This window comes from Cygnus atratus, chromosome 2, assembly GCF_013377495.2.
Source record: "Cygnus atratus isolate AKBS03 ecotype Queensland, Australia chromosome 2, CAtr_DNAZoo_HiC_assembly, whole genome shotgun sequence".
NCBI lineage: Eukaryota > Metazoa > Chordata > Aves > Anseriformes > Anatidae > Cygnus > Cygnus atratus.
In genome coordinates, this window is record NC_066363.1 from 37572052 (window position 1) to 37586370 (window position 14319).

The 14319-nt window shown below is 42.6% G+C and overlaps 1 protein-coding gene across 1 annotated transcript in view; it reads right to left on the minus strand.

Moving 5' to 3' along the window:
- Positions 1-1421: 1421 nt before the first annotated feature.
- The window catches only part of RFTN1 (raftlin, lipid raft linker 1), a 96304-nt gene continuing 83406 nt past the window's right edge, over positions 1422-14319 (minus strand). The window contains exons 8-10 of the mRNA XM_035556420.2: positions 8643-8746; positions 7182-7263; positions 1422-3822 (exon numbers count right to left, since the gene is read on the minus strand). Coding sequence (XP_035412313.1) covers positions 3430-3822; positions 7182-7263; positions 8643-8746 — 579 coding nt within the window. The 3' untranslated portion in view covers positions 1422-3429. The remainder of the gene's footprint in view (positions 3823-7181; positions 7264-8642; positions 8747-14319) is intronic.

Below are 14319 nucleotides of genomic sequence, written 5' to 3' on the forward strand. Positions count from 1 at the left end.
TCAGCCCCTCTATCCTGACCCCCTGGTGCTGGTTTCAATATCCAATTGTATCAATTTCAATATCCTTGATTTCAAAATCAAGGGATTGTTTCAGCAATCCCTTTTCCATCCTTCATTTAATTTAGCCTGTTCCATCCTCTGTTCCATCTTCATTCAGCCTCTACATTTCCTAAGTTGTCTGTGTGCCCTTTGAACCCATCCTCTCTAACACTTGTCTCGTTCAGAGGCCCGCTCGCTCTAAGCACCGCCTCCTCCTCCTGCCAGCTTAACCTGCGTGCTCTTCCTTCGAGAGGCAACTCCTGCGACTGGTCTGCACCTGTGAGTTCTGTGGTCTCACAAGGAAGCGTTAAAACGTGTTAAAACACACCAGAGAGCCACCTGCCCGCGCTGTAGCGCTTCATGGTCACTCACCGGCCCACACGTGTGTCGCACCGTAACGCCGCCCCCAGGCTCCAACCCTGGGTGTGCAGGCAGCACTCGCCGGTGTCTCCTTCCCTTGCACGAGGCACTGGGAGGCTCTGTCTAGCTTGGGAAAAGCACAGCTTGGGCTTAAAAGGGTCGTTCTCCGTGGGGAAGGAAGGGGCCTGGCTTCCCGCCCTGCCGCCTGCTGGGGGTGACAAAGCCTGCGAGGGAGCTGGGTGCTCAGAGGAGCTGTGGCTTCGCTGGGAGAGGTCAGTACGAGTCCTGCCCCTTCCCTGCAAGCTCGAGGTAGAGGCGGTGGCTCCGCAGCCAAACTTCCCTTTCAGCCTCTCCCACATACAGCCCCTCCACTGCTGGCCAGGTTTGCAGATACGGGAGTTAAGCTCTGGCCTAGCCATTTCACTTCTCTGTTCAGGCTTCAGATAAGGTGCCGACTGCTTGCCTTCATTTCCTTGGCCACCGTGGTGGTCGTGCTTTTTCAAGCCTAAAATGGCAAAGAAGGCCAAGATGTAAAAAACACGTTAACAGATTACTGCTGTACCCCCAGGCCGCCTTCGCAGCCCTCCTCACGCCTGTATCATGGCTGCACGGTGAGCTAAGCTCACACGTTGACTTGAGATGGGGGCACGGTGAAGGTACATGCACAACTCCAGAGAGCCAAACTAACTCAGACTCATTCAGAGTCACGAGTTGGAATTGATTACATGAGTGTAAAACCAAAACAGTTTGCCCTTTTTAAACTGAAAACCAGCAATTATCTTGTCAAACCTGCCCAACCCTAAGCCGCTCCGACACATACAGGAACAGAGTTTGGTATCAGACAAGGAAACCTCGAGCCTACGTGCCCTGTCAGGCCGGTGACAGAAAACCAAGAAACCAAGAAGTCGTAGCACTCAGTGACTACAGCTAACTCAGAAGTTAGGAACTTCAACATCGCGCCGAGACCCCGAGTTCCTCCTTTTGGGGACAAACAACTGGCAGTTGAGCAATTACCACAAATAGAAAAGCTCCTCATGAACTTTATTTCTCTTCAGTTTTGTCAGCAGTTGGGATCCAAAAGAGGTCGAATTGCAATCCAATAAATGCTTTCGCTATTCAAAAGTATTTGCAAAGTTCATTCTGTTGCAACACTTTTTGTGAGTAAAAGGTTCATTAAATACAGGATTTTTTTAAACAAGGTTAATATAAAGCTAGTCCTTAAAACATAAACCATCAGTAGAAGTATCCTATGATAGTAAAATTTGCAGACAGCTACTTTAAACTGTCCAGAGCAGAGACCTTGTCTTTATGTGGAACAACTGAAATAACAAAGTTTTGACATTACTGGAACTTCAGCCTAATATCAAGAAACAGAATGAAATAATTGAAAAACACCACCAGAAACTGAATTTACTTACAATCCTGTGGTTAAACCACAGAATTCAAAATAAATACTCTTCAGTCAGTCGATGAAAAAAATATTACACTACTTTGTAGGTATGAAATGGAATGGTTTCAACTTGAGTGCCATCATCCCAATTAAATGACTATTCAAAATGGCGTGATTTTTCCCTCCTCTGCAGTGTTCTGCCAATTGTACAATTTTAAGGCATGGAAGAGGCTTTCGAACCACCCTAGGTGTGCATTTGATGCAGAACACGGTTCTTCTGTTGTACAGCATTTTGGTTAGAAGAGTAAGGAAAATTATCAGGCAGAAATTAGTGCAGGGAAAAAGCAACAAATCACTTACAAAGCTTTTGCTTCAAAAAAAAATATGAACAGGGAAATTCAGAATATATTTCTCACCTTTTTTAGCAGATTGCATGACCTCTTCTAAATAGGGATCAAGGTGGTAAAGAAGAGAGAAACAACTAGTTCCTACATTTTTAAGAACACTGAAGTGCTTGGAGAATATTGGTACAGAAATTATATTACACATGTACATTCACTTGTAAATATTTTAACATAGCTCCAAACATAAAAATGTTGGTAATGTTACAGAATTCTGTTAGGTCCCAAAATATGGTTACTTGTGTTAAAACAAAACAAAACAAAACTCTATAAAGGTATTTGTATTCCGTAAGGTCATTTAGTGACACGTGTAGGCCACTGACCCCTGCTATTTGTGTATCATTTTAGTTCTTTCCCACAACATATTTCATAGCAATGAGGAAGTTGGGGAAAATCACATGGAAGGGGCAGATGGTGACATCTAATTCCTATTTTAGTGGAGAGCCACTGAAAGTACTCTTAACCAGCTTTGCCATTTTATCTGCTTTTCTGTCTTCCAAAACCCCCACAACTATTGCTGAACTTGATTGGCAAAGAGAACGTAAGCAACGGGAATAGGAAATATCATTTTATATTGGAGTAATCTGCCTCACACAAGTGTATCATGCGGCTTGTTTACCCAGTGTGCCTAAAATAGGTATATGATTTGCTTATTGCTTGAAGATCTGCAAGAGTTAATAAAATTCAGAAGAGAGTATCATCGGTAAATATGCTGTTTGAGATAAATACAGATACGGCCTTCGTATCTAAGCCTTCCGATTTCAGCCTGTTTAAGCCCAAATACCGTTTTCATGACACTACAAGCTTAATGACAAAATAACATATGGCACAGTAACTTCTCCAGCAAAGATACGTGGACAAGAAAATATTACAGAGTAAAATCTGAGCCAGTGGAACGTTCGCCTTGAACTAGATACAAACCTATTTTGCTACGGTCAGTCACAGAAAAACCCGAGTATATCTCTGTCCCTACTTTTCAATTTCAAGTGTACCTTTAGAAAATGGAGTAGGGCCTTTCCCACTCTGTAATGTGGATGGAATTTTGGCATTAATTTCTGTGGGTTAGAAAGCCCCGTGTAGTTAAAACATCGAGACAGCAGTATGCTAAGGAGCAAAATAAGTACAATGCCAAAGAAATGCTGAATTGAGCAATGGAGTTAGTGATGGCGATTAGCGAAATCTGTTCTTTTGTCTTGGCAAAGTATCAGCAACTCACAGGATTCCTGAAAAGTCGGTCTTTTACTCACAGCAAGAGTCCACATCCAGTCCTGCCCCCTCGCTCCCGGGAGCGCAGTCCTGCCCCGCCACTCCCTGCTCCTCGCAGACCCCGGCGCCGTCTTCATGGGTATCGCAGCCGGCGGGACACGTTTCCTCCGACGATGCCCCATCATGATGGGTACCTCTGTCGTTGCTGCCGCCTACCTCATCTCCCAAGTCTATCACGTCACCCGGCTGCTGCTCTGGGTCAGGCCTTGCTGCTGCTGAGATTTGCGCTTCTAAGTTTCTTGTGTTCTCCGTGACTTCGAATTCCTGCTTCTCCGACATCTGCTTCTCCCCGCTGCTCAGCTTGGCCTTCACAGATTTCTTCATTTGTTTGTTGTGCATGTCTTCTTTGGAGAACCTCCAGTGAAACTACAAATAAGAGGTGCAAATGTTAAGGGCCACTTGAAACAATCTCAAGCTGACATTTGTTTTCCTGAGTAGAAATGTTTTTGTTATTTAGTTTTAATTCAAAGTTAGTCTGCCCAAAAAGACCTAAGATGAAAAAAATTGCGTGACTAAATCAGACGGCCTTAAGATCATTTGTGCCTACATGTATGCACCTGTTGCACAGAGAAAAGAGACTGTTACACATTCTGCTTCTGCTGTTTTATGTACCCAGTAGGTTCCTTTCTAAAAGATATTTCATCACTGGGGCCCAGGGCATCCTGGCAGACAGTGTGCACTGCGTGGAAAGCAGGTCTGGAAAGCTGCACAAGTGCTGACAGAGGAAGCAGTTATGTGGTATTATTCCGTCTTCCTCCACCAGGCTAACAGGGGAACTAGCACTGTATCCAAAACTATACCCAAACAGTAAAATACTCTGCTTTTTGAAGAGACAATACAATACTGTCTCTTGCGGCATTTGCCACAAGACTTGCCACAGCTGCCATTTCAGAACTGTTTTAACTACTATTGAAAGAAAACAAAACAGCTGTACCTTGAAACCTTGAAATACTGACTTAACTGGTCTAACATAAGCAGAGTCTGACAAATATGTCATTAATACACAGGCTTCATTCGTCAGAAAAAAAAATGACTTCTCAAGAAAAGGCAGACCAGGTTCCAAGCCACAGCTGAGCCATCCTACAGCACACTAAGTCCATGTGGACACGCATGGCCATTTCACCAGGAGTGTCCATGCTGAGGCAAATTCAGGGATGGGTTAGGAGGAAGTGCTCAGTATTTTCCTTATGTCACAAATCAAAAAGCTGTTTTTTTCCCCTGCGACCGTGGCTGTGTCAAAGTTGGTCAAGAGAACAATTTACATTCATAAATGTTTGATTTAGCTATTTATTCCTTAAGCACAAAGCAGTTCAAAGCCCATTAAGTTTATTAGATTGCAAAGATGGAGCAACGCTCTTTCCTGCTGCTTGTCAGAAGGTAGTATTAAATAAAATAATAAGAAAAGGAAAGAAACTGGCTTTCACAAGATTCTTGGTTTAACTTAGAGGAAGCTTTCTTTCCTTTTTCTGTAAATTGTAATGGTATTTAAGTGAAAGATAACTTCTCAGTTCTGGAGCTCAATTGTTTAAAATTCACAGACACCTGAGTGTTTTCCTCTTTGATTTGCAGAAGTGCTGGACACCCACAGCTCCTTTGTAACTCAAAAGCTCTCTCTGACAGAAGACAAGATCAGAGCCCTGAACATGATAAAGATCAAACTGTAGGAGATTCTGCATATGTATGTGTAGTTATTCAGGTATCTGCACTGTATTTCACCAAAAAAAAATGTATACAGCTAGTTTCTGCTGAAATAAGCACCACTTTTTAATTAAGTAAATGAACATGATTACCTCATCATCAGTTGAATATTGCACCAAGAAGAGTACTTGTGTCTTACCAGAGAAAAAAAGAAGTTCTACCAATCCTTGCACATTTTCTTTCCTGTTCACGTGGCTAAACTGAACAGCAGCGGGTTGGTAAGCACAGATAGGATGGATCAGTTTCCAACACTGCAACATCCTTTTAATCTCATCAGTGTATTTCCCTCCACAAAGTGGTTATCTACAAACATTTTAGACATGCCCTACCTAAGCTAAAAAAAACCCTGAGAGCTTGTGATGTTACATGTGCAGAATATTCAGCAACTTAATCAAATGCTAAGCTTGGTGTCTTTGAAGTGACTCATAACAGCCATTTACAGACGTTGGCCAAGTCTCAGAAATATCTATATAATTATAACCAACGTGCCCTATTTTCCTTGACCTTTAGGCTGAAAATGCATGCTAGTAATTTTTGCCCTCAAGTGTGTCTGTATATTTAATACTGCCAACAAGTGAATCCTTTGTTTTGTCAACCAAACGTTGTTAAATAAGTTTTTACATCCCCGAATGAAAAAATGTAAGCAAATTATTGAGTCATCTGGATGGTATGCATTTGTTATTACAATGCAAGAAAATAGCATCATACTGTTTTCTCTATTCGAAGGCTTACAATTCATTACAGCTTCCCGCCCCTTCAATTCAAACCACACAAAGTGGTAGTAAAAGAATGACCGAGTATGGGCACCCCAACCCTTATCCCAACATCCCTTTAATCACTTGAAAACAAAGAGAAGAAACAAGAAGGACGGGCTTTGTAGCAAGTTCACAGTGTAATTTGGCTCCAGCTTCACTAACGAGAGGGTAAATCCTAAATCACAGCCATACTCCCAGCAGTTCTCTCCTACTTCGGTCAGTTCAAATAGTTTCCTATTCTCCACTGTACCTAAAAGGTGACTTTCACAGAACCAGGCTCCAATCCATGGCTTTTTAGATGAAAACTATCTGTAGTTACCCAAACCATTGGGTAAAATGCTCTTAGTGCTCAGCTCCGCTTAGCAATCCCAATATCCTACTCTAGCTCAGCTTCGGCAGGGCCTTGAGCACACCAGTCCTTCTGATGACATTTGGCTAGCCAACACTCAGGCAGTTGCACAGAGCTAGAAAAAATTGAGGCTGTGTTAGCAACCTTTTCATCACTTGGTTTCGGAGATCTTTTCCACACTTCACCTGGCTTTCCGATCATTCCCTTGTTTGCTGAAAGGGCAAGGCAAATTCAAACATGATCGGAAGGTCAGCACTTGCCCAGTTTCCAATTTAAGGCAGTCCTTGTATTTCCTCCTCAGCTGTACAGCCTGACAGGTTTGGGCAGGGGTTCCCACAGCTACACTTTCAAAAAGGGAAATGTGAATACGTATGTGTATCCACAGATGTGCATTGTTAGCTGTCAGCTACCTTCTCTGATCATTTAGGTGGATGCAGGGGACTTTTTTGCTTACATTCTAGCAGGATTTGTTAACCCTCTAGCACTAGATTGAAACATTAGCCACGATCAGGCCTGCACTGTGCTAGGCTCTATCAAAATGTGTAGCAAGAAAGAGAACAATTTAAATAGAAAAGCCAGGCAATGGGTGAGAGACAGTTGTACCAGTTCCACCTTGCAAGACAGTGCACATGGGCAGAGAATCGTTAAGTCACGTATGCAGGTTTATGACAGAGCTGTAAAGAGAAATCCACCTCTGTTCTGCTGCCATGAGTTCAACAGAGAATGAAATACAAGAGCTTTCACATCATCTGAGCATTTTCTTTCATTTGAACAGTTCAATTCCTTGTGTCTTGCTACTGTTTACCAGGCCTCTTTATCACAGAAATGTTGAATAGGCCATTTTTACTTCTATGGGAAATCAATTACAATATTAAAATTCTGCCAACAAAACACAAAGAAACCGGGAACATAAGGTTATTTACCTTGGATTCTTTCTTCTTCGCTTTCTGGGGCAAAGAAGGTCTCTGAAGAAATACAATTTGCTTTGTAGATAAATTCCCTTCCCTGAAAAGAAACAAATGCACACTCCTGAGAATGAATTAAATCCACACGCAGCACCGTTCAAAGTGAAAATCCATCTCAGTCATTTATTTCTGCAGGTCAAAGAAGAACAAAATGAAGAATGACCTAAACATTGCCTGTCCCCAGTGTCTTTGAGCAGCCTGGTATTCTGGGGAAAGAAGATTGACTGGTTAGCCTGATAGTCTGTGACATAACTTTGCTGAATGTTTTAGCATTAGAGTGTAACCAGAATAAATTGTTGTGCAGAAAAAGCAAGAAACCTGAGTCCCAAGGTGCATGTGCTTAGCAGAGTCTCAGTGACACAGGAGGGCTCCCTCCCTCCCTTGTGGGGCACACATCCTGGATGGGGCTTTGCACACCCTACAGGTGTGCAGCAAGGCAGGAGACACAAGCAAATGCCACCTGCAGCTGGATTTGGGTGCCTTCTGCGCTGTCAACCTGACCTGTGTCACTCAAGTTATAAATGGGACACAAAAAGCCAGAAGAAAAAGAGAAAAAAATTATATATATATAAACACGCCTTTAAGGGAGGCTTAAAAATTGTAATTATGATTTTTCATTCATTCCTATATTTAAACATACATGAAAGACTTAAATCCTATTTTTCCACCAGCACAGATGGCCTCTACTTTTTAGGCTTTTATGTGTTGAAACAGTCTTCATCTATATCTCATAAAGAACTGGGCATATTTTTAATTTTTTAAGATAAAAAATAATGAGCGATCATATTGGTTTATATATAAATATATTCCTGATCAGTTTAGATCCAGAATGTTTCATCTTTGTGATTAACAAGCAGGACAACTGTTTTTCACCACCATTATGAAGAGTATTCTTAAGCGACTTGCATTTATATCTAAAAGCTCCAAATATTAGTAACAGCAAAGTAGACCCCACAGCGATTATATATGCAAACAAAGCTACTAATGATGTACTCGTCTCACATGGTTCTGCTCAGCTAGACTGTGTACACCAGCAGCATTAGACAGATACTGAGTAAGAATAAAATAAATTTTCTTCAAACTGGCAACATCTCACTACAAACCGAACCGCAGGTCTTGGTTCTGCTCTAAGTGGAGCTGTTAGGAGATCCAGTGCAGGGATATTTTTTTTTACACAGAGGCAAAGCTAATACCCAGAAAATAAGTGCAGAAACCACAGGGCCATGCTGCATTATTTTGCCCACCAGACATGTGCTTCCTGCCCTCTGTGGCTTGTGATGCTCAGGAAACCCAGCGAACAGCTGCAGGTTTGCGAGGGTAGCTATTGTGTGCAGGCAAGGAAATCTCTGCACAGAGAACCGCTTGTGGTGCACAGACAGTGCCTTCATGGCCGAAAAGCAGTGCTCGCCCCCTCCCTACCTGTTTGTCTTCACAATTGGAGTAGGAAGCACGCATGTCAGCTGCCAGCCGTACATGGCAAGGGAGTTCAGCAGTGGAACGTAGTCTGTCTGCACCTCGGCTCCCTAGGAAAGAAAAATCAGCGGTTAACATCATCGCTTGGAGCGTGACAGTCATTGTGACAAAAATAATAATAATTAAAAAAAATTCATGTCGGTTTTCTGGGAGGGGGAGAGGGGTTTTGTGTTGAAGTGAATCATTTTGCACATTCAGCTACGCAGGAAGGAAAACGTGAGACATGGGACCAACCACCAGTTCATCCCAAGTGTTAAATGAATTTCCTTAAAATGGTAAACATCTGTGATTTTTTTAATAGTGCCTAAATCATCCATAAAGCTTTCTATGTTTCCGGATCTGTAGAGACAAACTCATTGTATTTTATCAATTATCTCCTCCCAGGCAAAAAGATATTCAAGAAGATAAAGACAATGCTGCTTTGCCCAGATTCTGCACTTGTCTAGGCTAAAGTAAATCCTGAAGATCTGTCCTGAGATCTGTTAGGTGACGCTGTAATGGTGCATCAAGAGCATGGCCAGAATGGCCAACAACAACAGAAACAAAAGGTAAGTGCAGGTCTATTCCTTTTATCACCCAGGAGCACACATCGCCTCCTTGTTATTTTGAATCAGGAAATCCGTGGGCGAGACCGAAAACATTGCCTTTCTGTGTAGAAGTCTGCCTTTAGTCACAGATCCACACAACAGAGTCTTGCTAATGCTCCTTCTAATAAACGGCAAAGCCTGCAATTCACACATAGAGAACGACTGGTGATTTCAACAAAGATTGCTCCAGTGAGGTGTCTAATTGCCCAGACTTCCACTAATTTAGTGCATAGATGCTGCAGCACATTTACTGGTTTTTAATAAATGCAAAGCAGACAAGCGGCTACCACTGGCCTCTACAAATCCAGCTATATTCCATCACAATAACAGTTGGATTGGCCAGAAAGCTCAAGCGCTTGCACTGGTTTCACGTGCATGCAAGGAGTTTTAATTGCCAATTCTCAACACTGGGTAAAGCACAATACTTCCCTCAATGTTAATCAGAGCTCTTCCAAAAAAAAATCCATTTATTCTGCAGAAATAGTCATTTGAACAGAATTAATCCAAATCCTGCTGTAGGATTTCAAAGTATTTGGGTGATTCCCAACCTCAGCTATTCCTTTCTTCTAATGCATGTACTACAGGTCACTTGATGTCTTCATAACTGAATAACTGCCTGACTATACCTATTCAAAACCTGATCTTGATTGCAAATAGCTGAAGAAGCTCTACCACGCCTGCTTAAAAAGGAGAACATTTGAAAAATCTACCCCGGAAAGTGCCTGCAAGAGAGCGCTCAACTAATGTCACCTCTGATTTCTGTGCAGAGGCTTTCAGGGACTTTTACAGCTCCTTTACTACATCAGCATGTACAGACCAGCACTGCTAACTCCAGGTGAGGAAAGAGATGTCCTGCAAGAGGGGAGCAATATCATGTGGCCTCTGACTCCTTTCCTCCGAAGCGATCAGGACGGATCACACAGCTGTGATTGTGGTGGATCCAGAGTCCGCCCAGACTCCCATTTTCCTCCTTGCCCTCCCCTCTCTCCACAACTGGTTTTTAAAATAGACATTTCAAGGGTAGTGCAAAAAATGATGACATATCTAGATGCCTTTAATAGCTAACATCTCGAAAACAGATTAATCGCACACTGAGATTTATCAGGTTGGTCAACAACACCTTCCAAAAACGCAGATGAAAATGGGAGCATTAAGAATAAGGTCAGAGCACCCGGCATCACCAGCCCACCACGAGGCACCTGGAAGGACACGTAATAGGATCTGACCTATTCCTGTCAAACAGTGTTTGTAAATGAAAAACCAGAGGGAGCTCACTCATTTAGGAAGTGTAAGAACAGCAGGTCAGGAAAGACTGGCAAGGCAGACCTTGCTCGTGCCCCGAGCAAGTTCCTGTGTTGCAAAGAGGATTTTATTTTGAATTAATTGCCTAAGGTCAGTGATTACCAAGGAGACCCTTCTCCTATACATCAGGATGCCCAACAAACACGTCAAAAAACAGACAAAGATTATGGCAACGAGGAAGGACGTGGGTACCACGCAGAGCTCATTTGGCTGCTGCAGAAGCCAGCTTGTCTCAGGGATGTGCTGTCGCTCCTGCCACAGCCCGGGGTCCCTGCAGGCTCTGAGAGGCGAGGCAGGGCTGCGGGTGGACCTGTCTGACCTGTCAGGATTAAGCACCAGCTGCAGCAGATGAGGTTGCATTGCACAGTGCCAGTGCTGCAGAAGGGAAAAGAGAAGGTAAATCACATCCAAAAGTGTGAAGTTATTGGAGATTAAGTCGATTAAGCTAAAAGAAAATAAAAAGAAAATATGGAAAAGGAAAAAAAAATCTGTTGAAAGAGTCCTGTGCGACTGCTACAAGAAGGTGGCTTATTGCTTTTTGTACGGGCTGGTGGCTGACACCACGATTTGCATGATGGACTGTTTGGAGGAAGGATGTGTGTACATTATGCAGAGGTACACACCTCCTCCGAGCTCCACAGGCCCTTTAACAAGCCCTCACCGACTCTGCACGACGCTTCGGTGGAGTCCAGCACTGCACCTCTTCCCAGGTCCCTGGGGGAATGAACTCCTCCTAATAATTGCCTTCGTTTGTAGGTGACAGACAAGAGAAAGAGTCGCTCCTGAATAAACAGGTGTAATTCATACGGGCTTCTAGCTCCTTTCTTGCAAATACAGGTAATTGCAGCTTTAAAACCACAAGAAATGAATTATCCGTCCCCCTCCCGAATCAGCAGCCGTAATCCCATCCCACAACCAGAATTCGCCTACCAGCAGGAGTCACGGTGGTTATACAGACCTCAGGACAGCTAGACAAAGAACTGGTGTCATACTAAATGCTTTCCTGGGCAAAAATGCTCCTAAACAACAATATACTGGGGGCTGGGAGCAGAGGAAAAGAACCACCTCGTGTTTATTTTATATTTAATACAGTATTAAAATTGTTTTATCTACTATTATTTCAGACGGTGGTAATTTAATTTCAAGCACACGGTTTCGTAAGAGGAAATTTCCGTGCTCTTTCTACCTAACAGATTCGGGTTTGAAAACCACCAGGAGCAGAAAGTAGATGCCAAGGCTCTCTCTACTGAAAAAGAAGTGTTCAAATAATGTGCCTCAAACCAGGAGACATTTCATTCAGTGAGAGGGTGGAAAATTTTAATTAACTTGCTTCCCACTCTCCTGTAGATGATAAGTAATCTCTGATCACACCTTGAGTGTCAAGAAGCCAGAGCATATTGAGCTAGGTTTTTCCCTTGACTTACACCACATGAAAAGAATTCATTTTATTTATAGTTGTATTGTGTGTTTTCAGGATTTTTTTTTCCTTTCACAGAAGCTTTTGCTCATTAGAAAAGAATAAAAAATATGATTAAAAAATGATGAAGATAATAACTAGGGCAAGCCACACAAACAACGGCATTAACATTTTTTCTTTTCTTTTTTCCCCCCTACTGCGGCAATTTTAACCACAGCAAGATAATAAACACGACAACTACTAAGCTCTTCTGAGACTGAAAAAAGTTCATTAGAAATCATTCTTTTCTGGGTTAAGTGAATGTGATTTAGTTACAAGGCAGCTATGGATTGTCACTATTTAATATTTTTTTCCAACGTGGATTAAAGAGTGGAAGATTGAAAATCCCATTAAATAAATCTTAATAAAAACCTTTATGAGCAAATCCTAACAGACTGCACGCTAAGGTCTATGGACAGATGGCAAAGAGGATGGGAAGTGAGAAACGCAGCCGCTTTGTGAGCAGCAACCTACTCTTTGCGGGGGAAAACAGCCAGTGCGTGGCATCCCAGTTCCTTACAAAAACACAACAGAGAATCCACTGAGGGGGCAGCGTGCGCTCCTGGCCGCTGGGCTGCAAGGCTCCACCGCCGCCAGAGCCACAGCTTTTGCTATTTCACTGCAGGAAGGAAGAGGGATTGGTGAAGGTAAGGAAGGAGACAAGGAGACTAAGTCCAAGCTCCAAATTGGCAAATGATTTCTCCATTCCTTTTTCAAACTTGTTCCGTAAAAGAATTTCTCTTAATAATGTAACACTAGCGATCCATTAAAACCCTTTATTGCAAGCAAAAGAGAAGTTCCGCAAGTGTTTCAGCAATAAATGTTGGACTACACTCTTCTAGTATTGTGCTCCTCCTAAATTTCAACGGATAATATATCACAGAACCTTGTTAGCAGACATGCAGTGAGAAGTCCGCCAGCTTTACAGCACAGTGCTGTAGGAAAACAATCGCCCCCCAAAACCAAACCAAACCAAACCAAACCAAAAACACAACAAAAAAAAAAACAACACAACAACAAAACAAGCAAAACAAAAAACAAGAATAAATCAATCTATGGGCAGCCTTTTGCTCATTATTCCAGGTATATGTACTTTAGACTTCTTATTAATGACTACTTATTATATGTGAATTCATGCACAGTGAACTATTTTTGAGAGTATGATGAGGCTTCAATACTACACTGGGTAGCGTCCTGTTGAGGCAGTTTTTCTGAGATTCAGAGGTACCCAATCTCAATTTCAGTACACACATGCACTGCTGAGCAGTATTTGCATCTGTCTCCATGTCAAAAAAAAAACAAAAAAAACCTCCTCCTGTGCCCACAAAGTCCACTTCTCTCAGTGACTTCTGTGGAGGCACATCTTACTTTCTAGCATGTGTATAAACTCGTAAAAATAAATGTTTGAGTACTCCTGATATTGCCTGCACCCGTAACACAGAAGCACATTTGTGTAGCAGCACTACTAGTTTTGCATTTATAAAAGCAGAAGACAGGTAGCAAAAGCTCCTCGAGGTGAATGTATTGACACAGCGCGTTCCCCTCAAAGGAAGCATGGAAACATCTTATGAAATGTGTTAATCTTAATATTGCACAGGGAGCATCCACATGACAGGACAATTCCACATAATTGGCCACGGAGCACAAGTAATAAATATGATTTAGCAGTCCATTAATACGTTTTCTTAAATAGCTCTGGTATTTTTAGTTTCCCAATTCCTGCAACATTTGTGTGCTATATCTTTAGGTGAGCGCTATTTTTTCCATTTATTCTTCAACTGGTTTTGGACCAAAAAACAAGCCAAAATAAGCAAAAAAAACAACACGCTATCTGACAACCTGTATAATCCAGGTTGCCTTACCACACACAGCTTAGTCTCCTCCACAGAGCTTCCCCGGTGTAATTTCCCTCAGTTATACCTTATTCTCAGACAGCCTTTGGCTTCTGCAAAAAGTCTTTGTGCACCACTTCACCCTTATGAAACTAATAACCTATTTCCAAGCAAGAAACGCAGCCAAAGAACAAACCCTCCACAGCCCCAGGTCCAGTCAACAGGGGAGGAGACCTTGAAAAATGCCCTTTTCTAACTTGCAGGGTTGCGTATGTCCCAGCGCCTGCTTCCTCTGCTCCCCTAAAACGCCGAGGCCCATCTTCTACCTGCCCAGCAGCAGCACGGGGTCAAGGAGGTGCATAAGCCAGTGCCCTACTGCCTGGGTGAAGATGACCTGCTGTGAAAAAGAAAAAGACTTGCGCCCTTTGTGAGACTTTATAAAGAAT